General features: G+C 52.6%; 1 protein-coding gene across 2 annotated transcripts in view; it reads left to right on the forward strand.

The window, feature by feature from the left end:
• The first annotated feature begins 220 nt into the window (after positions 1–220).
• Positions 221–26,775, forward strand: part of KCND3 (potassium voltage-gated channel subfamily D member 3) — a 96,385-nt gene continuing 69,830 nt past the window's right edge. The window contains exons 1-2 of one of the 2 annotated variants that reach the window (XM_041427069.1): positions 221–322; positions 5,258–6,442. In XM_041427069.1, coding sequence (XP_041283003.1) covers positions 5,334–6,442 — 1,109 coding nt within the window. In that variant the 5' untranslated portion in view covers positions 221–322; positions 5,258–5,333. Of the gene's footprint in view, positions 323–2,523; positions 2,585–5,257; positions 6,443–26,775 lie in introns of those variants that run through there. The other variant, XM_041427068.1, reaches the window with a different exon arrangement.

A 26,775-nucleotide genomic window follows, 5' to 3' on the forward strand; every position in this document is an offset into this window, starting at 1 on the left:
CGAGGGTCCCGCTCCCTGCCGGGGGTCCCGCAGCCGCTCCCCGAGCCCGGCGCTCGCTCTGGGCTGTGCCCGCCGGCCCCGCCGATCGCCGCTCTGCGCCGCGCGGAGCCGGCCGCTCCCGCCGCTGCCACCGCTGCCATCGCTGCCACCGCTGCCATCGCTGCCACCGCTGCCACCGCTGCCATCGCTGCCACCGCTCCCCATCGCTCTCCGCCGCCGCCCCGCGCCCGCGCACTCCGCGCAGCCCCGCGCTCCGCTCCCGGCAGCCGCATGGCCGCGGAGGCACCGGGCGGGCGGCCGCGGCCGGGAGCGCCCTGCGGAGGTGAGGGGGTCTGCCGGGAGGGCGGGGGGCGGCAAGGGAGCGGCCCCGGGGTGCGGGGACACCGGCCCGGGGTGCGGGGACCGGCATCCCGCACGGCCCCGCACGGGGACGCACGGCCCCGCACGGCCCCGCACGGCCCCGCACGGCCCCGCACGGCCCGTGCTGCCGGCGGGGAGAGCGCTGCCGAGCCGCCCAGGAGGCGATGGCGAGGCGGCCGAGCCCCGCTCGCTGCCGTCCGTATTGCTGTGACTTTATGGAAGTCATCAACTGTCGCTGCGGCGCGGCTGTCACCGCCGGGAGCTGCCCGGCAAGGCTGGCTCGCTCCGATTTGGGCTTGTGGTTATTTACTTAATGGAGATTCGACAGCAAATGGATAAATGAGCGAGGCTGCCGCGTCTCGGAGCGTGCCGAGCCCAACTTCTGACCGGGGATGAAAGGGATGCTGAGGCGGTGTGGAGACAGGACTGGTAAGAGCTGCCAAGGAGCAGAGCCAGAACAGCAGGAGAGGGGGAAAGAGAAAGGTGGTGGGAAGGAAGAAGGGAGAACAAGATAGGGAAAGATCGGTTTAAATGCAAATGATTTCTTTTTCTTCCTGAATGTAGCCTCCCTCCCTGGCCAAGGCGGTGGGTGTGGGTTCCTGATGCTGGAGGAATAGCTGGCTTTCTTGTCCAGAAGGAATCCCTCCTGCCCTGTCCCCGCCTGACCGGGAGCCAGGAGGGACACGGGGAGCTCCGCGACAGAGCCCTGAAGTTCAATTCATCCCCTGCTTTCCCCCCTGCATCTCCCCCTTGGCACATTAGCATGCAGGGTAGGCTCTGGCGTGTATTTAACGACTCCATTTGCTCTGTCAGCTCACACCGCCCTTCCCCAGCCCGCTGGGCTCTGCTGCCCGCACCGGCCGTGCCAGGCTGGGCTGGGCAGCCAGGGCAGAGCCAGGGCAGGGCTGGGCAGCCAGGGCAGGACTGGGCAGCCAGGGCAGAGCAGGGCTGGGCAGCCAGGGCACAGCAGGGCAGCCAGGGCAGGGCTGGGCAGCCAGGGCAGAGCAGGGCTGCCAGGGCAGAGCTGGGCAGGGCTGGACAGCCAGGGCAGAGCAGGGCGCTGCAAGGGGAGGGGGCAGCTCAGGAGAGAGGCAGGGAGAGCCTCCGTCTCGGCAGTAATGAGGGAGAAGCTGTTTAGTCATCTCTCTATATATACTTTCACGATGATGATCGCATTTACTGATTGCTTCTGACTGCGTTCGGAGAGGGAGTCGAGAGGCAGGCAGCACAGCTCACCTTTCCTCCCGAGCAGCGCCTGCTGCCCTTCCCTCCCGTTCCCCACATTTAGCCCTCCTTCTGGGCGCCAGTGTCTTTCCTTTCCAGGTAAGGCAGCGCTGCAAGCCGGCGAGATGGGGCTCTCGGGGCTCGCTGGGAGGGAGGGAGGGGAGAACTTTGCATGCATTTCTCCTAAGCCTGTTGCTTTTGCTCCTAAATCTCCCCAACAGACCGAGGGAGTGAGTGTTTTGCAGAAAGTTTCATTTTCTGCTGTTGCTGCGGAGCGGAAGGAATGTGGGACTGGCAGAAGACACCGAGTTTGGCTGACATATCTTGCTTTAAAGCAAAGGTCTCTTTGCTGCCTGAGCCTGACCCAACAAGGACAGGAGAGGGAAGAAGGGATGATCTCCAGGCTCTTCGCTCCCATTAGCAGTGTCTCGTCAAGAAACTTGCAGTGTGTTTATGGGTCTGATTTCAGAGCAGCCCTGTCTGCTTCTAGAAAGGGAAGCACTGAGGTTTTGGGTTTGTCTGTGCTCTCTTGAGACGATGAAGAGACATTGATCAGTGAGGCATTGCCGTGGGAGCTGCGGTGGTAAGAAAGCATCCTTTATTTCTGGGCCCTTTGGGTGAACAGCCAGTACTGTGCCAAGCTTTCCTCCTGAGCTGTCTGGGCCCGGGCTGGGTCAGGATTTGGCTGTCAGGGCGTTTTTGGGGTGAGACCCCGGTGCCCCTGGAGCGGCCGCAGCGGAGCCAGCGAGGCTCAGGAGGGACCCTGGGGTCAGCAGGGCTGGGAGGGGACAGGGGCTCCTGCTCAGCCTTCCCCCTCAAATCTGGCTGTTTCATCATCCCCACCGGTATCTAAAGAACACAGATTCTTTTCTCTACAGATACTTTTTTTTAAATCAGGAGGTAAATGATTCTATTTTGTGTACCAGGTCTTCTAAATGTCATCAGCAGGGTGCCGGTCTGCTGTGAACCAGTTCCTTTTAGATTGCATGCAGAAATTACGGTAATTAAAATTAGAAATATGGATATAGCTAAATATATGCTTGTCAGAATTAGAGTGTGTCTGTTTTCTATGAGAGCTCCAGACACTGTCAACAGTACATTAGATTTTGAGTCCAGCCAATTGCTTTCCAGCCTAAACAGACTGCTTAGCAGTTACCAAAATCCAAGCAGGCAGAAAAGGGGGATTCTTTCTACATTCTGGCATTCTACATTCTAGATAAACTGGTTACTTCGTCTTTTTTTGACTCAGCTTAGGTTGTGCAGGTCAGAATTACGAATCCAGTCCCCTCTCTCTCTCCCAATTTTCTTTCACTTCCTTCAGGGAGTGGTAGAGTTCCAAGCACTCATGGACAAGAAAAAGCAAAACCTCTGCAACACTTCTCGCTCGTGGTCCTTCGATAATTTACAGCTGAAAAAGACTCCTCTTCTGTGTATTTTGAGGATCAAATGGGGCAGATTCAGTGTAATTCTGAGAATGAAGCTGGATGCGCTCTGTTGTTCTACCAGCTGCATCTCTTGGACCCAGAGAAACAGGAACTAAACTTCCACAGAAGAATTCCCCTTTCTTTCTCTTTTGCTTTAATCTCCTGTCCCTTTCATAGCTGAGATATTTATAGCTTCCCCACATATACTGCCAGCATGAAAGGACCCATTTTGTCTTTTAAAAATTGATTTAAAAATGTGTAAGTCACTTATGAGTTACCAGTGCTTTATTGGAACAATTATATGTGAAGTATTTATAGTGCCTCGGCAGCTAATGTAGGTAACCTGGAATCTACAACCAAAGTTATGAAAGTACAGAAGAGATTTCTAATGTGGTTCCCCTGAGAAATCAGGGGAGATGAGGATCCAGTGTGCTGAAACTGGTCAGGTCACCAGTCAGTCCGGGCAGAAGGATGCTGGTGGTGCTGCTAAGTGAAATTAAAACCCAGGGAAGACAGGTTGCCAGCAGGGAAAGCAGGAGCAAGATGCCTTTTCTTGGTTTCTCGATTATTTGCCTGCATATATTTGGTGATTAATGGATGAAATAATTCTTATTTTTGCTGCCTCCTGTTCTTAAGTGCTTCATGAAAGTTAAAAGATCCATCCAAGGTGGCAGAAGGGTGCAGCCTGAGCCCCTGGAGATGCCCTTTCAGCTTTGGGGGCTTTCCAAAGTCGTGCAGAGAAGGTTCCCAGTGCTGAGCCGTGCCTCAGCCCCGTCCCGGCGCGATTCACGCACTGAATTCCCTCTCTGGGGGGAGAGAAAAGTGGTGGTGCTTTGTAACACTGAGCAGTTCTTGAGAGGGAAACGCTGCGAGATGTTTGCTCCAGTGCTGAGCAGATAAGCACAGTGCCTCCTCGGGATAAGCATCACTGTGGGTTATTATGTGTTCCGTAATTACCAGAGCTCTTCAGCAGCAGTAAGATGCTCGCACGAGGGATTTCAATTGTCCTTTAGACAGTAAAATTGCATAGGAAGATGCTCCACATTAAGGTGATGAATGTTAATTTGCCCTGAAGAGGAAGAGCATTTCTGTGAGCACTTCAGGCATTTTCACCACAGACTCATTCCATCATTTTTTATTCAGTATTTTGATGGCCCATTGGAATCAATAATGCTGCAGCCTTACTGGCTGGAATGGCAGCTTTCATGTAAGTTCAAAACTTTAGAGTAAAACTGCCTGCAAAGATACAATTAGGCTTCGAGGGCCTGAGTCAGTGGAATCAATGGAATTTCCATTGATAAATTGACTTTTGATAGGGCTCCTAATGCATCTTGTATGATAATGGCACCTTTCTTCAGATAATTTCATGGTAGAATTAGAAAGCACTAGGGAAGGGAAAGTAAAAGCAAGTTAAAACAAAAGTTAAAGACTGTAAGAACTCTGACCAAAGTTCAAAAAGATAAAACAAATTCATGGCTAGATCAGAACACAAAAACTACTCAAACTTCTTTGGGGTCTTCCTTCATTCCAATGTTCTTGGTATTTGGTAGTTTAAGCCATCAGCCTTCACCCCTGGGATTGAAGCTTCCTGGTGCTTGGTATTCTGAACAATGTTTCCCCAAAAATCAGAATTTTCCTCTGGTCCAGTGGAGGGCTGCAATACTTGCCAGGAGTAAAGCCCAGCTCGAAAGAAAGAGAGCAGCAGAAAACTGCTGCTGAGGCCAGGCCATGCATTAAGGATGGAAGAGAACTGCTGAAAATCAGAGAAAAATTTCCATTTCTTTCAACTAAAGATGTTCCTAGTGCAAGATTCGGAACACCCTGAACTTGTTTAGGACTGGAAATGCAGTTAAGCCCAGTCGTGGGCTTTGGTGGTGCATGATTCCACTGCAGGCTGATTTCGCTGGAGTTCCCAGCTCTTTCTTGACAGCTGTAGTTAAAGTGATGAGCACAGGAGGCTTACACCTGGGGAATTCTGGATTAGTCTTGTTTGTGAGGAAGCAAATATAAATTACTGTGTTTATGCTACTTTTAAAATGCTTTTAATGAGGAATCATTTGCTATTCAAAATTTCAATCTATAATAATGCCATAGCCCCGCTGAGCTGATTATCCTGTGCCTTGTTCAACATCACTCTTCACCAGTGGCTGGAAACTCTCGCGTCTGTGCTGATCCTGGGCTCTTCCAGCCAGCGGGGCAGGACGCCCCGCGTGACTGTGTGCTGTGTTCTCTTCTCTCCTGTCTTCCAGATGGAACTGCTCTGACTCCCAGCAGGTCCCAGCAGCACCCCCAGCCTCACCTCCAGTAACACGGCCCGGGCTCGTCATGGCAGCGGGAGTAGCGGCGTGGCTGCCCTTCGCCAGGGCGGCTGCCATAGGATGGATGCCAGTGGCCAACTGCCCCATGCCACTGGCTCCGACGGAGAAAAACAAGAGGCAGGATGAGCTGATCATCCTCAACGTGAGTGGCAGGCGTTTCCAGACCTGGAGGACTACACTGGAGAGGTACCCGGACACTCTCCTGGGCAGCACGGAGAAGGAGTTCTTCTTCAACGAAGACACCAAGGAGTACTTCTTTGACCGGGACCCCGAGGTCTTCAGGTGCATCCTCAATTTTTATAGAACTGGCAAGCTGCACTACCCCAGGTACGAGTGCATCTCTGCCTACGACGAAGAGCTCGCCTTCTACGGGATCCTCCCCGAGATCATCGGGGACTGCTGCTACGAAGAGTACAAGGACAGGAAGCGGGAGAACGCGGAGCGGCTGATGGACGACAACGACTCGGAGAACAACCAGGAGGGCTCCATGCCCTCGCTGAGCTTCCGGCAGACCATGTGGCGAGCCTTCGAGAACCCCCACACCAGCACCTTAGCCTTAGTCTTTTACTACGTCACCGGGTTCTTTATCGCCGTCTCTGTGATCACCAACGTGGTGGAGACCGTGCCCTGTGGCACCGTGCCGGGGAACAAGGAGCTGCCCTGCGGGGAGCGCTACGCCGTGGCTTTCTTCTGCCTGGACACGGCGTGCGTGATGATCTTCACCGTCGAGTACCTGCTGAGGCTCTTCGCGGCGCCCAGCCGCTACCGCTTCATCCGCAGTGTGATGAGCATCATCGACGTGGTGGCCATCATGCCCTACTACATCGGCCTGGTGATGACCAACAACGAGGACGTCAGCGGCGCCTTCGTCACCCTAAGGGTTTTCAGGGTTTTCAGGATTTTCAAGTTCTCCCGCCATTCCCAAGGCCTGAGAATCTTGGGCTACACTTTGAAGAGCTGTGCCTCCGAGCTTGGCTTTCTCCTCTTTTCCCTCACTATGGCAATCATCATCTTTGCAACTGTGATGTTTTATGCGGAGAAAGGGTCCTCGGCGAGCAAATTCACCAGTATTCCTGCTTCCTTTTGGTACACTATTGTAACCATGACAACACTGGGGTGAGTATTACTTTTCCTTTTCCTGAGCAGCAGGCAAGCATGTACTGGGAGCTTGACTTCAGCTCCTCCTCAGCATTTTCCTGGGTGCATGTTCGAGAAGGGGCTGGAAGTGTTCAGGGCTTGATTATTCTTTGCCTTACGACTCGTGCAATTTGCGTGCGGTTGTATAAACCAGAAAAAGCACTTACACCCACTTGACAAATGCTCGGCTCCACGGCAAACGAGTGCAGGAGGAGCAGAGTGGCGGAGTAGCAGGTTCTGATTCATTCCTGCGGGAGGGAGAAGCTGACCCAAGTGCAAGGGGCTGGAGAGGGAGCTCTGCTCGCTCTGACACTGGCTCCAGCCACGCGTCTCGCACAAAGCTGCTGATGTGTCTGTTGTGTCTCCTTGCAATGTCAGTCCTTGTTTCTGCCCTTGACTTGCCGGGAACTACAGATTTGCTGAGTCCAAGTGGATGTTGTGGGTCACTGTACTGAAACACTCGGTGATGGAAACACCAGGATGTGATCTGGTTTTCACTCGGTTGAGCAGGACAGGAGCTTCTTGTCCGTGTTTAGCTGTGAGTTTGAGAACCCAGCGAGCTGTGGCAGCTGCAGTGGAATTTCAAATATTCCCATGGACAGGTACAAAGATAGTGAAATCAAAGCAAGGGGAATGTAGCCTGCGGGCTCTTTTCCCCCTTATATTTCATTTCTGTCTCACAGATGTTGCCACTGAGATTACAGATTTGCGTTTCTGCTGCTCTGAACTAAAACCCCTGGGAGCAGAATGGCCAAACCCTCACCCTGACAAGGTTGTGTAGAGGAAAGTGGGCATTGCAGGCTGCTGCTTCGGGCACACACAGAACCAGGATCGAGGGCAGTCTCCTCATCCCACAAGTCACAACAGAATAGGAAATCTAGAGTTACTTTGCAAGGAGTTTTCCCACTGGAGAGTTCACACAGTTCAATACTCAGATGTAGCCAATTCTCCTCCTTGTAATGCAGAGACCACTTTTGCTCTAAACTGCTTTTGATTTTAAACACTTCTCTGTGCTATTATACATGAACAGGCTCACAGCAGCACTTTTAAATTATTAAAATCATAATTCAGCTGTCAGAAAGGCGCCAAATCTGGGCACATGACAACTGAAAGTCTGAATTTCTACATTAAGTGCAAATGTAGAACCTGTTTGTCATAGTCACCTAAAGATCTCTTATTCTTCCTTTTTAATAGCTAAGCAAAGTTTGCAGGTTTATGGCAAAAGCTGTTCCTTCCCTGGGAAAGGTAAAATTTAGAAATCAAACCTGGGTTTTGCAGCCCAGCCCTGCTGTAGCTCAGCCTCCCATGTTCTGACCGGTCCATACTGATCAGGTCCCCCCACCACGGGATCTGATCAGCTTCAGAGGGACACCTGCCTGGGCTGGCTCCTTCTCGTGTCTCTGACAAGGGGAGAGGTGTGAAAACCCAGCTCTGTTTCCAGATTCCCTCTGACAGTGCTCACTCCCATCCCTGCACGGACACAGCCTGCACCCGTTCCTACTCTGCTGTAAATCCTTGTGACAGGAGCCCTGGGCTCAGGGCTGGCCTCTGCGGGCTGGGAGCGGCCCCAGGATGTGCAGAATGTTCTGGAGAGCAGCTGGGGCTCTGCTCCCACCGGGCTGTGCTCGGTTTGGGTCCCTTCCCTCCCTTTCTGAGCACAGGGACAAACCCAGGGAGCTCAGGGTGTTCTCAGTTTGGTGTAACCACAGAAATCACAGAGGAACAAGTGCTGGAAATGAGCTGACATGGACTGAAGAAATTAGACATTTAAACATGGCTTTGTAAGGGCTCACTGGGAAGGGACCTATAAAATGCTGTCAAAGTCTTAAAACTGAGACTTCTGGTGGTACAGATTTGGGGCTTTCAGTTGTTTCCACCTTCCTGTCTCCCCCTGTGTGGGGTGGGGGTTAACCCTCCCGGGGGAGCTCACCATCCAGGGCTAACCCTCCTGGCCCCCTTCATCTCCCAAAAATCCTCCCAGCTCTGACAAACTGGCACTTTCAGGCACTATTTCAGATAAATCTCTCTTCAGAAGTCTTTTCAATGCGTGTGGAAGGATCTTGTTACTAATGAGAGTCCTGGCAATCCCTACTGCAGAGGATGCAGCCGAGGTCTCTAACGTGCTCCCAATCCATCAGCCTTGCCCTCCTCAGTGCTGGCCACTCCACTGCTTGGATTTCAGCAGCACTCAGAGCTTTTATTGAGATCTTAAGTATTTCCTGCCTTTTGCCCTTAATAATTCAGCCAGCACTTAAGAAACTATGAAGCACGACAGTTTTTAACTCAAAATCACAGATATATAGTTTGTTTTCACCACCAGTACGTTCAAACCCAGATAAGTGCAGCTTTCCCTGAGGCTGGAATCCCACCACTGCTTTGACAGGGTGCCTTAGAGGAGTGATCTGCAAGGTGCAGGATAACTTTTTCCCTGTTCCTAAGATAAGCCCCATTTGTGTAAAACCAAAGTTTACTTACAACAAACAAACAAACAAACAAACAAAGCCAACAGCAGGAGACCATTAACCCTCCACTCACTGTGCATCAGCTGCTCTCCCACATTCCCAAGTACCTTTGGGATACAATCACGTTTCCAGGCTGACCATAAATAAAATGCAATAAAAATGCATTTCTTACTGCAGGTGAAGCCCAGCATCAATAAATAAGCACTGGTTTTGGTGGGGTTACTATGCAAACCAGTTTAGAGAGATTCAGGATGATTGCAGCTCCTTAGGCAGTTAACAGCCCAGGGAGAGAGGTACAGCAGCTTTTCTGGAGTGGGAAACAAAGCAAAGGAATTCAATTATACTGACCCTGCATCTCTGATCCCTCTGCTGTGCTCATCAGCCCTGGCTTAACAGAGGCTGTTTTTAATTCAACACAATTTAAATTTTGCTCAGGAGGCTTTGTAATGAAAGCATTGTTCTTGGGTGCATCTTAAATCAATCTGAATTACTGAAACAACTATTCAAAATTAATTCAAACTCAGCTCTCCAATTCATGCAGAAATATTTTCCTCAAGAGGCCAACAGCTCCCATCTCTCCCAGCCCCAGTGCTCTGAGCTCTGCCTTTGACAGACCCTTGCTGTGTCCTGCAGGAGGTTCTGACCCTGGCCCCAGCTCAGAATGCAAATGCTGCCAGCCCACCCCAGCCCCCTGTCCCTGTCCTGCCTTTTAGTTAACTCAGTATGCAGTGGGTTTTCACCTCTGCAGAAATGTGTTAATTCGAGTGAATTTGGTGCATTGGTGTTCATGGAATCACAGAAGAGTTGGGGTGGGAAGGGACCTTAAACCCAGCTCATTCCAACCCCCTGCCACGGGCAGGGACCCTTCCCAGCAGCCCAGGTTGCTCCCAGCCCCACCCAATATTCAGTTTTATTCACTTTTAGGGAGCAGTATGGATGGGGAAGCCCCAGCTTCTGCTGCTTCCCCTCATGTGCGGCACAAACACGAAACCTCCGTCCCCCCGCTAAACCCCACGCCAGCTTTGCCCAGAGAAAGTGTTTTTCTAGGCTTTTTACAGCTGTTTTCATTTAATCTGACAGCAGCAGTATGTTTCAGGCTCCGAGGCAGTGTCTATGACCCGCAGCAGAGGCATCAAATGGTATCTGTGGAAACCTGAGCGCCACAAAAACCTTCCTGCAGCCCCGTGGGCACGGAGCAGCCCCTGGGGCTGGCTGGGCACAGCAGCCAGGCTGGGAGGGAGCAGAGGCCTGGGATGGGAGGGGATGGAAGGGGCCTCAAAGCCCCCCAGTGCCATGGCAGGGACACCTCCCACTGTCCCAGCTGCTCCCAGCCCTGCCCAGCCTGGCCTTGGGCACTGCCAGGGGTCCAGGGGCAGCTACAGCTGCTCTGGGCACCTGTTCCAGGCCTGTCACCCTCCCAGGGAACAATTCCTGCCCAATATCCCATCCATCCCTGCCCTCTGGCAGTGGGAAGCCTTCTCTTCCCAGGGAACAATTCCTGCCCAATATCCCATCCATCCCTGCCTCTGGCATTTCCCCTTGCCCTGACAGTCCATGCCCATGTAAATTGTCCTACATTTAAATTTCAGCTGATTTAAATGAGCTCTCTTGGAGCCCCTTTAGGCACTGGCAGGTGCTATAAGGAGGGAATGTTCTGGAGGGAATTGCCACCGAGACCTTTGGGGCATTTTTGCCAGGAAAGCAGCAGTGCCACAGCGGGAGGAGCAGAGGCTGCTGCTGGGTTTGGTTTGGTTTGTCCTGGGGGATTCACTGGGCACTTTCTCTTGCCCAGAAAGGCTGAGCTCCCACAGCCTCAGGGAGCTCTCTGGAGAAGCTCTCTGCCTGGCTGTCACCCTCACAATCCGCAGCACCACAATGGCTTTGAGAGCACTCTCCCCCTTCAGGGTCGGCTGCTCTGGTCAATGGGTTTGAAAGCCACAGCTCAGTGCACTTGGACAACACAGACCCGTTGGAATTCATTTCAGGAAGCAGGTTAACACGGGAGAGCCGACAAAACAGCCCTGCTCATGTCAACAGCCCGACGGAGCAGGAGCTGCAGTTTCTGAGAGGGTTTATTAGCCGAGTGTGTAGAGGCAGGGCTGGGGTAGGCTCTGGTTTGGTTTGTCTTGGCCCAGCTCTGCCTCTGCCAGCGTGGGTCAGAGGGACCACGAGCGAACGGGCGCCTGAGCGACCGCGCTGAAAGAAATCCGTCTCCGTCCCGCTTATAAACCCCTCGTTTCTTGGGTTTCCTCTTTGTGCTGGCGTTCAGAGGTGCCAGGAGGGGGGACGGAGTGTGAGCAGGGCCGTGGCACGCGGGGCCAGAGCGCTGGCAGCCGGGCTGAGCCCCGAGCACGCTGCAGCGCTGCTGCCGTCAGCCAAACCTTGGCCGTAACCTTCAGTCACCCTCCTGCGCGCACGCCGAGAGCAGCTCGCAAAGGAAGGAAAAGCATAAATCATCTCCGGAGCGCCGCCGCTCCCGGCTCCTCGGGAAGGATTGTTGTTTGGGCCAGGAGTCGCGTGGCGCGCGTCAGGACTTCGGGAGCCGCCGTCAAACTGAACCAGGGAAAGCTTCCCGGTAGAAACGCCGCTTTGCGTGCTTCACATCACCAGTGGGAGGACGGCTGAGATGTGGGGTGGCTCCTTTGGGATGGAAGGTGCTGGAATTTCATTGCTCTCACCATTTCCCACACAGTCAATAATTCCTTATGTCCACGGGCCAAAGAGCTGCTTGAATTTATCACACAGAAAGTCCAATCAAAGCACGAGCTGAGGGAGCTGCACAAAGAGGCCATTTCCTTGAGCTTTCATTCTCTTCACTGCAGCTTCATCTTATACAAAACTGTATCAGTTTCCTTCTCCTAATGTATTTACAGATATTGTGTGCAAAGTGTCTTTGTGTCAGAAACTACAGATGGAACCTTTTCCCTTCACTATCTTGGTATAAATCTCAGGCAAGCATCTCATTTTTGAGCTATTTGTATTCACCAGAACCCCAGAAGTATTAAAATACCTTTATTCATTCTTAGAGCAAGTGGAATTCATCGGATTTTTTTCCCCTCTCTTAAAAAAAATTATCCATCCTTGCGCTTTTTGTGGCTTTGGATATTTGTAACAGTTGCACGTATGTGCAAACGCACCATTTTTAATGTGCAAGACAAAATAACTTGCCTTTAGGGTATCTCATTGTGTGAGAAGTGAATTATTTTGAATAAGGCTAAGAAATGGTGCTGACTAAAATGGTAACGTGACTGCTAAATTTACCAGTGGAAGCCTTGGCAGGGATGCATCTATAGCAACTGATTTACAGATTTTTTTTCTGATCTCCTCTTTCTTTTTCCCCCCACTTTTCTTTCTAACCTGCCTCACAGTAAGTGCCTGAGAAATACAGATTAAAGATAACATTGCATTTGGATTGGAGATGAAGGGAAGTGATTGGCGTGCTGACTGGATCTGGGCTATTTTTAGCCTCATAAAACGATAATTTCATAACAGAGCTGACCCAGTAAAAGTAATCAGTTTACAGACATCAGCTGAAAATACGGGACAGAGTAGCCACTGCCAGTCAGAGAGCAGGGAGAGAGGAAGAGAAGGCAAAGGCCCTGAAACAAATTAGCCAGAACTAATTAGGTTCCTCAGCTGATTACAGCCCATGGGTGTGCACAGGGAGAGGAGCTCAGGGAGCTGCTGAGTGCCCGAGTCTTGGCAGCCCCTGTGGCAGGAGCTGGGTGCTGCCAACAGCCATCTGAGATAAACCCACACCTGGTTTTAATGTCAGGACAGAACCAGGAGATGTTTTTACTGCAATTTCTTAAGGGATCTGTGCTTTCAAGGGTGGAGTGACTGGACAAGGGGGAACGGCTTCAAAATGCAAGCGAGCAGGTTTGGGTTGGACATTGGGAAGGAATTCTTCCCTGTGAGGGTGGGGAGGCCCTGGCAGCCTTGGCTGCCCTGGAAGTGTCCAAGGCCAGGTTGGACACTGGGGCTTGGAGCAGCCTGGGACCGTGGAAGGTGTCCCTGCCCATGGCAGAGGATTAAATCAAGATGATCTTTAAAGTCTTTTCCACCCCAAAGCAATCTGTGATTCTGGGGACGGGGGCAGCTGTGACCAAACCCAGCCTATTCCAGGCACTGTAATGGAAACGCGTCGTTAAGAAAAAAAAAATACAAAAAAGTGTAATTTAAAGGAGAAACTTTTCCTGAGCAGGACCCAGCATGGTTCCCTGGCAGCCATCCCACACCCAGCCCCGTGCTGCTGTGGCACAGAGTGCCCAGGGAGCTGCTCTGGTTCCAGGGCACAGTGAGCCCTGCACAGGGCACAGCCGTGGGTTCTGTCCCTGTCCCTCTCCCTGTCCCTGTCCCTGTCCCTGTGCCCAGGGAGCTGCTCTGGTTCCAGGGCACAGTGAGCCCTGCACAGGGCACAGCCGTGGGTCCTGTCCCTGTCCCTGTCCCTGTCCCAGTGCCCAGGGAGCTGCTCTGGTTCCAGGGCACAGTGAGCCCTGCACAGGGCACAGCCGTGGGTCCTGTCCCTGTCCCTGTCCCTGTCCCAGTGCCCAGGGAGCTGCTCTGGTTTCAGAGCCTGGCACAGGGCACAGCCATGGGCTCTGTCCCTGTCCCTGTCCCCAGTGCCCAGGGAGCTGCTCTGGTTTGAGAGCCTGGCACAGGGCACAGCTGTGGCTCTCTGTCCCTGTCCCCAGTGCCCGCAGGGACGCGGGCGGGAGCTGCCCCAGCTCCTGCAGGGCACGTGGCAGGGTTACCTGTCCTTCCTGCAGCCAGAGCTGGCACTGCCCGTGGCACAGGGCAGCCCCAGGCTGCCGGCAGGGACATGCCCCCGAGCAGAGCTGCTCTGCAGCAGCAGAAGGAGAGAGCTGTGATCTGGTCATCACCGACCGTCCCCGCTCTCGCTGCCTCTCCACCGAGCACAGGAATTCTCTCTGCCAAACCCCACCACATCCTTCGTGAATTTGGTGATGTTCTCCCCCCGCAAAGGCAGACTGGTGAATGTTTTTCCTGCAGAGCAGAAGACAGGCAGCGTTCAGCCAAGCCCTGCCTTCTCCTGGACGCACCAGGCCCGAAAGTGGTTGTGTCTATTTAACTATTTACCACTGCTACATTAGAACACTCAAGGGCTGTAATTCACCTCCTAAAGTTACGACTAAGTGTGGAAGAGTTATTTTAAAATCAATATCTAACAGAATGCCATTGTTCCAACATTTAAACCTGCTGGGAAATTACTGGGAGGCATGTGGCAAGTCAAATCACTGCCTGCCAGAGGAGGAAACAATTCATTACCCCTTCCAAAGGTGCAAGAATTCACTGCCTTTCCAGGCTGCCTCAGAAATGACGCTGGGCAGGCTCGGAGCCCTTCCTGGGTAAGCTCAGAGCTGCTCCTAGGCAGGCTCAGAGCCAGTCCTAGGCAGGCTCAGGTTCAGAGCTGTTCCTAGGCAGGCTCAGGCTCAGAGACATTCCTAGACAGGCTCAGAGCCGTTCCTGGGTAGGCTCTGAGCCCTTCCTAGGCAAGCTCAGGTTCAGAGCTGTTCCTGGGTAAGCTCAGAGCTGTTCTTAGGCAGGCTCAGAGCCTTTCCTGGGTAGGCTCAGAGCTGTTCCTAGGCAGGCTCAGAGCCATTCCTAGGCAAGCTCAGGCTCAGAGCTGTTCCTGGGTAAGCTCAGAGCTGTTCCTAGGCAGGCTCAGGCTCAGAGACATTCCTAGACAGGCTCAGAGCCGTTCCTGGGTAGGCTCTGAGCCCTTCCTAGGCAAGCTCAGGTTCAGAGCTGTTCCTGGGTAAGCTCAGAGCTGTTCCTAGGCAGGCTCAGAGCCGGTCCTAGGCAGGTTCAGGTTCAGAGCTGTTCCTAGGCAGTCTAAGAGCAGTTCCTAGGCAGGCTCAGGCTCAGAGCCATTCCTAGGTGGGCTCAGAGCCGTTCCTGGGTAGGCTCTGAGCCGTTCCTGGGCAAGCTCAGGCTCAGAGCTGTTCCTGGGTAGGCTCAGAGCTGTTCCTAGGCAGTCTAAGAGCTGTTCTTAGGCAGTCTCTGAGCAGTTTCTAGGCAGGCTCAGGCTCAGAGCCATTCCTACGCAAGCTCAGGCTCAGAGCTGTTCCTGGGTAAGCTCAGAGCTGTTCCTAGGCAGTCTCTGAGCCGTTTCTAGGCAGGCTCAGGCTCAGAGCCGTTCTTAGGCAGGCTCAGGTTGGGAGCCATGCCCAGCTCCCTCCTGCCCTGCTCGAGTGCTGGGCAGCATCACTGGGCAGCACCGCTGGGCAGCACTGCCCGGGATCTGCTGCTCTCCTCTCTGCCATCTGCAGCACAATTCAAACACAGATCAGCCTCAGCTTTTTGCCTCCAGGATGCTGTGAAATCTGGCTGATGTGCATGCCCAGAGAGCCCTTGGGAAGGGCTGTTTGGAGCCCTAGCCATGAGGCTACAGCCCTGGAACTGAGCTGGAACAGGGCTCTGAGGTCTCTGTGCTGTGCAGCCATCTCAGAAAAAGGTCAAACAATTCAAGTTGGAAGTCCTGAACACACGGGGGGAGGCAGCTGCTGCTGCTGAATGTGCCCCACGTTGGGGCTTGCTGGAGGCTCCCTGGCAGTGACACCCTGGCATCCCACAGCCCCCAGCCCTGGGCCACCCTGAGCTCCAGGCAGAAAATCCCACAGCCCCATCAGCCCTGGGACACCCTGAGCAGGTCCTGGCAGAAAATCCCACAGCCCCATCAGCCCTGGGACACCCTGAGCAGGTCCTGGCAGCCAAATCCCATCCCCAGCCCTGGGCTGAGCCCTGAGCTTTGTGTTCTGGCCCACCACCCTTCACGTGCTCCTGGCTGTGTGCTCAGGGCCCTGTGACTCCCTTTGCCATCCAAAAGTCACAAACTGCTGCTGTTTTTCTCATCCTGCCTGTAGATACAGGGTGCCACATCAGATGTGAAAACAGCAGATGATAAAACCTTGAGTCATTTTCAGCCTTTAATATGCAAATGTGCAGCCTTGATAACAAGATTGCACCCCACCACCAGGCAGCCCTTTTCCCCCCTTGTTTACACCAAGGAAAAAGCTTCTTACTATTATTTAATTTTGCTTATTTTCTCATGTAGTTAGAACCATGGAATCCCAGAATGGTTTGGGTTGGAAAAATCTCATCAGTTCCCACCCCCTGCCATGGGCAGGGACACCTTCCACCATCCCAGGTTTCTCAGAGCCCCATCCAGCCTGGCCTTGGACACCTCCAGTAGCAGGGCCATCATCCTCAATTCCATGTCTGTGTGCCCCACGTCCAATTTTGGGCTGTGATTTGGACACAACACGTGCACATTTTCCTCTGTATTTGTATGATCTGGAGCACGAGGGAGCCATCCTCCTCAAATATTAATTACAGCCACTGTGGTAAGAACAAAAATAGCACTTTATTTTTCAGTGGGAAAGGATTGTGCAAGCCAGCTCCTCTCACAACCTGGGCAGAAATAAGCTGTCTTCAAAGGGAAAGCTGAAGTGAGAGAAAGCTGCTCTGAGCTGCCTTCTCCTGAGTCCATCGGCCCTGGGGCCTTAGCTGGGATCAGGAATGCTGAGTGGAAGCAAAGTGTTCCTGCTGCAGAGTGGCTCCCAGTGCAGACACTGATCCCCCGTGGATGAAATGCCCTGGCAGGGGCACTCCAGGGCTCCCAGAGTGCTCCCAGTGCTGCTGGCCCCCAGTGAGCCCTGCCAGGGTGTGCAGGGGCTGCTGCTCCTCTGCTCCTCCTCTGCTCCTCTGCTCCACTCCTGCTGGCCTGGCAGAAACTGATCCTTCCCTGCCATTGAGCTCAAAACTCATTCTCAATCATAATCCTGTTTTAGTGGGGCTTTTTTGATGTTTACATCATTTCTTGGGCTTTGTCATCAATATTAATGTGAGAAAAGCTCCGCTTGCTTCTTTCTGCTTGCCTCTTGTGAGGGAAGATGGAACAGGCTCTGACAGCTCCGTTACTCCACTGCAGCAGAGCCTTTTTCTAGTAATCAGTGTCTGAAATGAGTAGAAACAGCTCCTAAATTTACCACGCTGAGCACGAATCAATGAAGCATTATTGCCAACACACATTCTTCACTGTCACACATCTCAGTTGTGCTGCTGGTTCGGGAAGATTTAAAACCCTGTCTCCCACCCAGCTTCGCACCTGAGGCACCCTTTCCACCAGCCTCACTCTCTCATCCCTGCATAATTAACCAAAATACGAAATCCCCAGCCTGTGGCTGTGTGTGCTCCAGACCTTCCCCCAGGAGCACAGGATTGTGTGCAGATGGGCAAGCACGGGCAGCTCGCAGGAGGCAATCACAACTTCTACTTGGTGCCTCTTTCGTTTTCCTGCCTACTTACATCTGCCCAACCTTCTGTTCACCAAGGCTGGAGCATCCACCACGGCACAGGATGAGCCCTGCTGAGTCACACACCCTGCTTCAGCTCATGAAACGAGCTGGCAAGGCACCCCAGCCTTGGCACACCCGATACAGGAGATTTCAGCCCTCTTAGATATTTTTCTGCCAGAGAGGAAGAGCGGGGCAGAATAAATAATGGAAACAGTCATTCAGCAAAGCAGCTGTTGAATGAAAACATGGGAAATGGATGAAATTTGGTAAAAGGCATCCCTCTAGCTAAGGGTCAGCATGAGTAGTGAGCTGGGCTGAGGGGATACAAGATTTTGGGCTGCAGAGGGCTGAGCAGGATGAATTCCACCACTAATGAGCTTAGTGAATAAGCTCATTACCTAATGAGCTCTATTGAACAAGCTTGAATTCCTGCCTGGGGAAGCCCTGCCGCAGATCCAGCACAGGTAAACAGCTCCATCGGTTTGCACACACAGGCTCCTGAGGCTCAGCAGCAAAGCAGGGTCATGGCAGAGCCTTTCCCGAAGGTGTGGATGTCAGGAAGGATCAGCAAGGAGCAGAGGCTCTTTGCCAGTCCTGTCCTTTCTGCACAATTTGGGATCCAGACGAGGATGCACCGGCACGACTCGTTTCCTCTCACACGTCCTGGTAACTTTCCTTCCCCATTTACATCAGACCTTTCCCCCTAAGGCACTGCAGAGCAGGACTAGGAGACTCCAGAGAACCAAAACCACATCAAAAAACGCTCCTGAAATGGTTCATCCCTGTGAATCTCCATCTGAAACCCCAGCCTTGCCTTGGTGCCTGGGGAGATCTGGCAGAGCAGATGCCAATTCCGAGGGTTTGGAAAAGGCCCAAAGGAAATCTCCCATGCACACTGCCTCGTGGGCAGTTTATTTCCCAGAAAGGCAGGAGTGCCTGTAAGGAACGGCCCTCACCCCCACCCTTGGTGCAGCTTTCACTTCTGGTGACTTGGAAATGGAAAGGGAAAACGAGATTTCAGAAAAGGAGAAGAGATCTACAGATGAAATCTTCATTTTGACTTGACAGAGCAACACTTACATTTATTTTTACCATTTCTTCTTAGATTTTCAGCACATACTGAAACATTGTCTAAAGTACTCATTTCCTATAGCTGTGCCACTCCAGAACCCTGGCACTGTCCATCATTTGTCTGTTTCCATCTGAGCAGGGCTAAAAAACATGGGAGGAAGAAAAGGGAAGGAAAAGACATGAACTATCCAGTAACACGGAATGGCTAGTTTGGTGGGAGAGAAAGATTTTGTGTAGAAAATCGGCGTTCAGGCTTTAAAAACATAAATCTTTAAAGCTCTGCACGCATGCCCTGAAGGGCACAGCCCAGGGAAAACAAACGCAGGCAGCTCGCTGTACGTGTCAGGATATATTCACATGCTTGCAGCAGGAGAGTCTGGCACCAAACGTACTGTGAACCGAAAATGAATTCCAGCAGCTTTTGTGATTCACTTTTTGTCAGAAACAAAGGCTGTGGCTGGAGCTGCTGGTGTGCCGTGCCCGGGGGTCCCTGCAGCACAAAGCCTGCCCAGGAAAGGCCGTGGCTGTGTGTCCTTCCAGGGGTCTGGCACCTTGGATGCCACCTGGGGGCTCATTCCTGGTGCTGCCCGCAGGCATCCCGGGGTGCAGGGAGCCACTCCAGGCACAGGGAGGATGCTGCCAGCAGAGCTGCTCTGCGCAGGGCCAGCGTGGCCTTGGGGACACCCTGATCTCAGGGGACAGCCCCGTGGCCCTGCTGGGACAGTCCTCTGCGAGCCCCAGCTCTTCACCCCTGCCTGCCCACCCCCAGCTCCTGGTGCAGCTGCACTTCAGAAAACTGTTGGGCAGAATTCCTGTGCCATTAATAACTGCTTCCCTGGCAATATCAAAACAGAGTGGGCAGCCAGCACATCCAGCACCTACAGCTCTTGAGTGGACAGCGAATTAAATCACCACAAACTGAGAGAAAGGGCATTTACCCGAGCAGCCCTGCGTGTCGAGTGCTCTGTCTGCGAGGTGAAATACTCAGCATGAAAACAACTGGTGACTAAAAGCAGCCAGACAGGGATCTCAGGGAATCACGGAGCATCCCGAGCTGGAAGGGACCCAGGAGGAGCCCTGAGTCCGACTCAGGACTCAGGAGGGCTGGAATGGGAGGAGCTGTTGAGGTCCCTTCCAAGCCAAAGCGTTCCATGGGAATTCCCAGCTCTCTGCAGTGATCAGGCACCCCGGCACAGCTGTCCCTCTCACCCCACAGCCGAGGTGCCCAGGCAGGCGCTGTCCCCAGCCCAGCTCAGTGGCCCCAGAGGGAAGGGACCTGGTGACCCTGTGAGCAGGACAGGATCCAGCCCCAGGGCTTCCTCCCAAACCTGGGTGCAGTCTCAATAAAACACCCGAGAGCTCCACCTCCCCTCACAGGCAGAAGAGAGAATGGTGAGGAAAACCCCAGGGTGTTTCAGAGGGCAGAAGGAAAGATGCGAGAGACATTCCACGGGTCTGAGCTCTGCAGGAACACGACTCAGCAAATGCAAACAGGAGTCGTTCTCTCCCAGACTGATTTATTATTTAATACTAAAATACTATAAATAACAAATCTGCAGAATCACCCAGCCAGGGAAGGGAGGGATGCAGGGGAGAGCCCCACGGGGCTCAGAGCTGTGCCAGCAGGGTGGCAGGTGACAGTGTGGCACGGGGGTCTGTCCCACACCTGGGTGTGCTCCCCATTTCTGTCACTGCTGCCTTTGCTCAGAGCCTCTGCACTGCTGGGCTGACAGATTATGGTCTGATTGATTATGGTCTGATTGATTATGGGCTGACAGATTATGGTCTGACAGATTATGGTTGACAGATTATGGTGTGACAGATTATAGTCTGATTGTTTATGGGCTGACTGATTATGGTCTGACAGATTATAGTCTGATAGATTATGGTCCGATAGATTATGGTTGACAGATTATGGTTTGATAGATTATGGTGTGACAGATTATAGTCTGACAGATTATGGTTGATAGATTATGGTTTGACAGATTATGGTCTGGCAGATTATGGGCTGACAGATTATGGTCTGACAGATTATGGTTGACAGATGATGGTGTGACAGATTATAGTCTGACAGATTATGGTTGATAGATTATGGTTTGACAGATTATGGTCTGGCAGATTATGGGCTGACAGATTATGGTCTGACAGATTATGGTTGACAGATGATGGTGTGACAGATTATAGTCTGACAGATTATGGTTGATAGATTATGGTTTGACAGATTATGGTCTGGCAGATTATGGTCTGACAGATTATGGTTTGACAGACTATGGTTGATAGATTTTGGTTTAATAGATTATGGCCTGATAGATTATGGTTTAACAGATTATGTTTTGATAGATTATGGCCTGACAGATTATGGTTGACAGATGATGGTCTGACAGATTATAGTCTGACAGATTATGGTTTAACAGATTATGGTGACAGATGATGGTGTGCCAGGTGACGGTGTGCCAGGTGATGGTGTGACAGATGATGGTGTGACAGATTATAGTCTGACAGATTATGGTTGACAGATTATTGTTTGACAGATTATAGTCTGACAGACTATGGTTTAACAGATGATGGTGTGCCAGGTGATGGTGTGCCAGGTGATGGTGTGCCATATGATGGTGTGCCAGGTGATGGGCTCGTTCTGGCCCGCAGGAAGGCACTCACCTCACCTGTGCACAGGCTGTGCTCGGGCTGCAGGCAGGCTCTGCCTGGCCCAGGCCCTCGGGCACCCTTCAGGGTTTCACCCTTCCAACTGCCACACGGGTGGAAGCTGCTAAATAACAGCAAAGCCAGCTCCTTTAAGTTACAGTATAATGGGAGGCTTGGGCTTTTACTACATAATCCATTTTAAGGTACTCTTAGATATGTTGCTCTATGGTAAAATTGGATTTTTAGCGAAAATATAGCCCAAATGCTCAGCACAACAAATTGTAATCACAGCAGTCAGTTTGCCGGGTAAGATGCAATGCATCCTCTAGAATTTTTTTTTTCCACTTATCTTTTAAATGCAATTTTCTGTCCCACTCTGTTGAAGACCAGGTTAAATCAATGAAGTAAAAAGAGTGTTGTAATATTATATCCTGTGGCAAAAGACTAACGCTGCCTCGAGTCAGGAACTGTAAACCAGATGCCCAAACAAGGTTTTATGGAACTCTGCAGGTCTGTGAGTGTTTTTCCCTCTGCTTTTCAGGGGAACCAGGCACTGAACCCCTCTGACACCACCCCCAAATTCCAGTTGTCCACAGGAAATAAAACCTTTATCAAAGCAGCCACATCTACAGGTAGAGAATAATGACTTCAAGGCTTTTTCATTGCATGTGCTTCCATGTCAGAAGAGTTCCTTGGTTCTCTGGAACTGCCTGGCCCCAGCTGGCTGCCCCACACGGGTGAGGTGCTGCAGCCCAGGGGACAGGGAGGCCCTGGGGACACGAGCACAGGGAATGCATCCCCAGCCCTACAGGGATTCACCCGGGAGGAAAGCAGATTGAGGGGTATGAAAAGGCTTCTTGGGGGATGTGAAAAGCAATCACACTGCCAGATATGGTAAAACATAACCATAAAATAAAGCACTGGGAGCCTGAATGATTTGGCGTTGAAGCAGAGGGATTTTTAAATTCTACCATTCGGATGTGATAGAAAATTATTCCCCTCTTGCAAAAAACCCTCCAGTACTGAGTGATAGGGAAAAAACCACAGACCTGAGGAAAGACACAGCAGAGGGACAGGTCTCCTCTGCCCAGCCCATCTTTTCCAAATTCTTTTCCTTTCTTGGTATTCAAAGTTGTACACAATTCAAGAGGAGCTCAATCTGTGCTGCTGGAACAGGGGAAGCAACAGGACCTGTGTACATTTTGTTCATCATTTGTGTCTGAGAAGTATCACCTGTAGGAACTTCAAAATCACCATCAGTGCTTAGGACACAGACAAACATTGCTCCTGAAGTGCTGACACCGTCCAGGTTTGATCTGAGATGGTCGGGAAGCCCTCAAGGGGAGTTCAGCCCCCTTGGAGCACCCGTGGCTGGCTGGGCTGCTGTGAACAGATCCTGCCCAGAGCACATCAAACCCACAGGCAGTAGCAGGAAATGAAGCCTGATCTCCAGAGATTGGGCTGATGAAGAGGTTGCATTCAGCTGTCAGTGAAAGGCCTTTTCCTCCTCCCCACGTGCCCCCCGTGCTCACAGATCGCTCCAGCAGCGTGGCAGGAGGGCTCTGAACCGAAGGGATGTTGGCTTTTTGCCCGCTGTGAGTAGCAGGCTTTGTCAGGAATGATCTATTTAAAAACCAGGCCCTGCTCGGGGCTGCCTTTCAGACAGACACAAGAGTTCTCGAGGCATCACTGCGGGGCTGCTCCCCAGCTGTGTGCGGGACCGGGGCTGCCCCGGGCTCCTGGCCACGGACCCCCAGGGCCACCCCTGCACATTGCCACGCTGCCACCAGCACTGCAGGGACACGGGCACGGTCAGAGGTTAAGGAGAAATCGCTCCTTTCCTTCCCCAGATCCTGTCACCACTCGGGAGCATCTCTCTGCTCTCTCCTCACCCGCCCTCGGCTCAGGAACAGGAGGGGCAGGGCACAGCTCAAAACCACTGTGCCACCCTGGTGTTCATGCCAGTGCCAGCTCAGGGCCTTCATTCCTAAGGCTAAAAGACTCCTTTTTAGGGAGTTAGGGAGGGAAAGAGCTGCTACAGAAAGAGAAGAGCTTCTAAGGGCTGGTCATTCCTGCTGCTTCTTTTCATGACAAGCATCCTCCCAAAGTGGCATTTTGTTCCTCCAGCCCCCACCGTGGTTTTGTGGTGCTGTTTGGGACTGGTTTGGAGGGGAGCTGCCCCAGGAGCTGCCAGGGCTGTGTCCTGGGAGGCTCCAGCTGCCAGAGGTGACCCTGGGGACTGAGGTGACTCCTGAGACTGATGTTCTGCAGCTCGCTATTGACACTTGGGATGGCTAAATGAGATTTGCTTTGGTATCTCATTCCCTTCTCAATCCATCTTCTCTAGTGCTTTTCTCCCCTCCAGCCTGCACGTGGAAAGGTCAGTCAGTTTAATTACAGGTGTGGGACACCTCAGCACCATTTGCAACCCAGAGTGAGCTCGTGCAGCTGGAACTGCTGCACGCTCCCGCTCACTTTTGCACCAGATATAAGAGCAACAGGTTCCTTTGCAGTCAAGAAACCTCTCCACATACCACTGGACTGATAACAAAAGGAATAAATAACTCCAGAGAAGTGAATTTTAATGACATTTCTGTACCAAGCCTGTCAGAGTACGCTACAACCATTTATTCAAGTTCCCTGCCTTCCTAGATAAACACTGACGTCTCTATTTCGCAGGTGTAAAATCCAAGTCAGAGAAAGACTGAAATTCCGCACAACCCACACAGGAAAGAGTTCCTGCTGCTGCTTTGGGGCAGCAGCACATCTCCCAGTGGAGCAGGGGACCTGTGCTCTCCCTCAGGCCAGCAGCAGAGCCACCAGAGCCTGGGGCAGCTCTGCTCAAAGCAGCCCCTGCTTCCAGAAACACCTTGATGTCCCCAGAAGGTGACCAGAGCAGGTCACCTCCTGCAGACAGGCAAGGGGTGGCACTGAGATCTTCTGATGTGTGCTCAGAGGCTCAGTCTGGCACCTCTCCAGCTGTAATTTTCTTGCTCATCTCTGGAACATCTGTAGATTCCGCTGCCCAGCTGGGTCATTCTGACACCGCTCGTTTCAGTTCTGCTCTCCCACACTCACAGCCCTTTGAAGAGCAGAGGCACAAATCCATTCAGGAGATATTTATTGGGGTCCACTGAGGCTGCTGTGCTGTTTCTATCCCTTCAGAGAAACCCACAAAATTCTACAGGGTCAAAACAACCACGAATACACAAAGAGGCGCTGCCTCAGCCTTCCGAAAGGATTCTGTAGCAATCCAGGAACGGGCACTGCAGTATAAACTTCACTTTGAAATAAAGGACACTGTGCTTTTTAATTGCCTCCTAACCTTTCATTAATTGGGCTTTATGCAGTGAGCAACATCACAATAACAGGTGTGCAACCTGTGCAGAATGCAAATGGGCCACAATGAGGGGAGGGCACTGAGCGTGCCAAGCCCCAGCCACAGCTCCTGGTCTCACCCACATCAGCAGAGGCTTCCTAATTATCCAGTGGCCTTTGTTTCACTGGAATTGCTTTCAGAACAAGCAACATCTGAGGAGCACTCCCGACACACCACACATTTTGGCATTTGCTCGTCGGAGAGGCACAGAGCAGCTCTACAAAGTGATGGCTCTCAGCAGCTCTGAAAAGTCACATTTGAAATTTATTTCCATAATAATGAGTCTAGCGAACAGTTTTGTCAGGAAGACTTATTTGCACACCTCACATTTATGTTTTCACATAGTTTCTGAACTTCCCATAAACAAGGGGCTCTGTGGTGATGGAAGCAATAATCCCCAGGGCAGGGATTTGTTGGTGGCCTCGGCTCTGTGCTGCAGCTCCCAATCCTGCAGCAGCTCAGCCTGGCCTGGCCCAGCCTGGGTCACCTGCCAGAGCTCCAGGAACACTGGGACAGCACTCCCAGGGATGCCAGTGGGACTGCTGGGGTCTGTGCAGGGACAGGGGTGGCACTTGGATGGTCCTTGAGGCTCCCTTCAGCTCAGGGCAGTCTGTGACTGGCTCCATGAAGCCCCGTGGTGGGAACACAATTCCCCTTCCTCCATCAGCATCTCATCCTGCCCTTCCCGTGCCCTGGAGCAGCTGCTGGAGCCCCTCAGGATGGGGATGTCCTTGGGACAGGAATCCCCTCAGGATGGGGATATCCTTGGGACTGGGATGTCCTTGGGACTGGGATCCCCTCAGGATGGGGATGTCCTTGGGACTGGGACCTCATTGGGACTGGGATCCCCTCAGGACTGGGATATCCTCAGGACTGGGAGCCCCTTGTGACTGGGATCCCCTCGGGATTGGGATATCCTTGGGACTGGGAGCCCCTTGTGACTGGGATCCCCCCAGGACTGGGAGCCCCTTGTGACTGAGATCCCCTCAGGACTGGCATCCCCTTGGCACCAGGACCTCCAGCCTGGGGCTCCTCAGGACTGGGAGCCCCTTGTGACTGGGATCCCCTCAGGACTGGGATATCCTCAGGACTGGGAGCCCCTTGTGACTGGGATCCCCTCAGGACTGGGATCCCCTCAGGACTGGCAACCCCTTGGCACCAGGACCTCCAGCCCGGGGGCAGCCAGCCCCTGCCAGCCCAGCAAGCCCTGCAGAGGGGAGAGCAGCCAGCCAGCAGGCTCAGCTGGCCAGGGGCAGGGCTGGGGGTCCCAGAGCCCCCAGTGAAGCTCCCTCCAAGGGCCCCGGGAGCAGCCAGCAGCACCTGAGCCCTCTCCCTCCTCTCCCCGCAGGGCCTGGCTGGAAACATTTCCCAGCAGAAACCTGGTGTCTCTGGGGGCTCACAGTGCCATTTGTTCTAATTCTTGTTGACATTTCATTTCACACGCTATTAAATGACCCCCGTCAGAAGGATGAAACAGAAATTTGCTTTAGAAGAGAGAGAAAACCATGTGTGCTGTAGGACAAAACAAGCTCCTGATTTATTTTCCCGGTGAAGTTAACACATCTGGTGCAGAGCAGCCAGCCAGCCTCACCCAGTGCTGCTGCTTGGCCATAATTCTGGATTTGGGGACAGCGGCAGCAAAGTCTCCAATGTCACAGCGCTTGTTCCTGTGGTTATTGGCATTTCCACGCCATCAAGCTGTTCCTACCCAAACAAATGTCTGTGTTTGTTTGTGGGCAGAGCTGAAAAGCTCTCAGTGAACAGCTGGGGAGGTTCCACAGTGCTGGGTAACAGCAGGATAAGTGAGAGGGAGCTGCTCTGAGCCGTTCTGTGTGACAGGTCCTGACCGTGGTGGGCAGCTCTGCTGGCACCTCTGTGCCTTTCTTTGGGTGCTAACAAACGGCCTCAGGAGGTGGAGCAGGGCACTGGAGGTGGAACAGGGCACTGGAGGTGGAGCAGGGCACTGGAGGGGGCTCTCAATCTTTCCATGGGTGGAGGGAGAGTTGTCCCCTGGCAGCCTGGGGACACGTGGGGACGATGGCTCTGAGAGCTGCACGCTCAGAAGAGCCCTGGGCTGATGTGGGCACAGCTGGGGCACACAGGGAGAGAGGAGGGCTCCTGTAGAACACACCTGGCTTTCCATGGGCTCTGGCTCCCAGCCTGCTGCATTCATCTTCTGTGGTGACTGGAGCTCAGCAAAGTCATTAATACTGACACTTCCCTCACTATATCACATTCCAAAATAGAATTTTTTACTTGTTTTAGGAAAATAACCCCCTTTCCCCCTCCAAAGAGGCTTTCCTAGGGGAAGTGCAATACTGAAACCTTGTGAAGGAGTCCATTTGTTTATGGCCAATCCACAATTTAATGAGAGCTGGAAAAATACAATTTCTGGGGATAAACAAACCCCAGGAACCCCACCAGGGGGATGGGATG

The sequence above is a fragment of the Onychostruthus taczanowskii genome, unplaced genomic scaffold (assembly GCF_017590055.1).
Source record: "Onychostruthus taczanowskii isolate IOZ18803 unplaced genomic scaffold, ASM1759005v1 scaffold97, whole genome shotgun sequence".
Lineage (NCBI taxonomy): Eukaryota > Metazoa > Chordata > Aves > Passeriformes > Passeridae > Onychostruthus > Onychostruthus taczanowskii.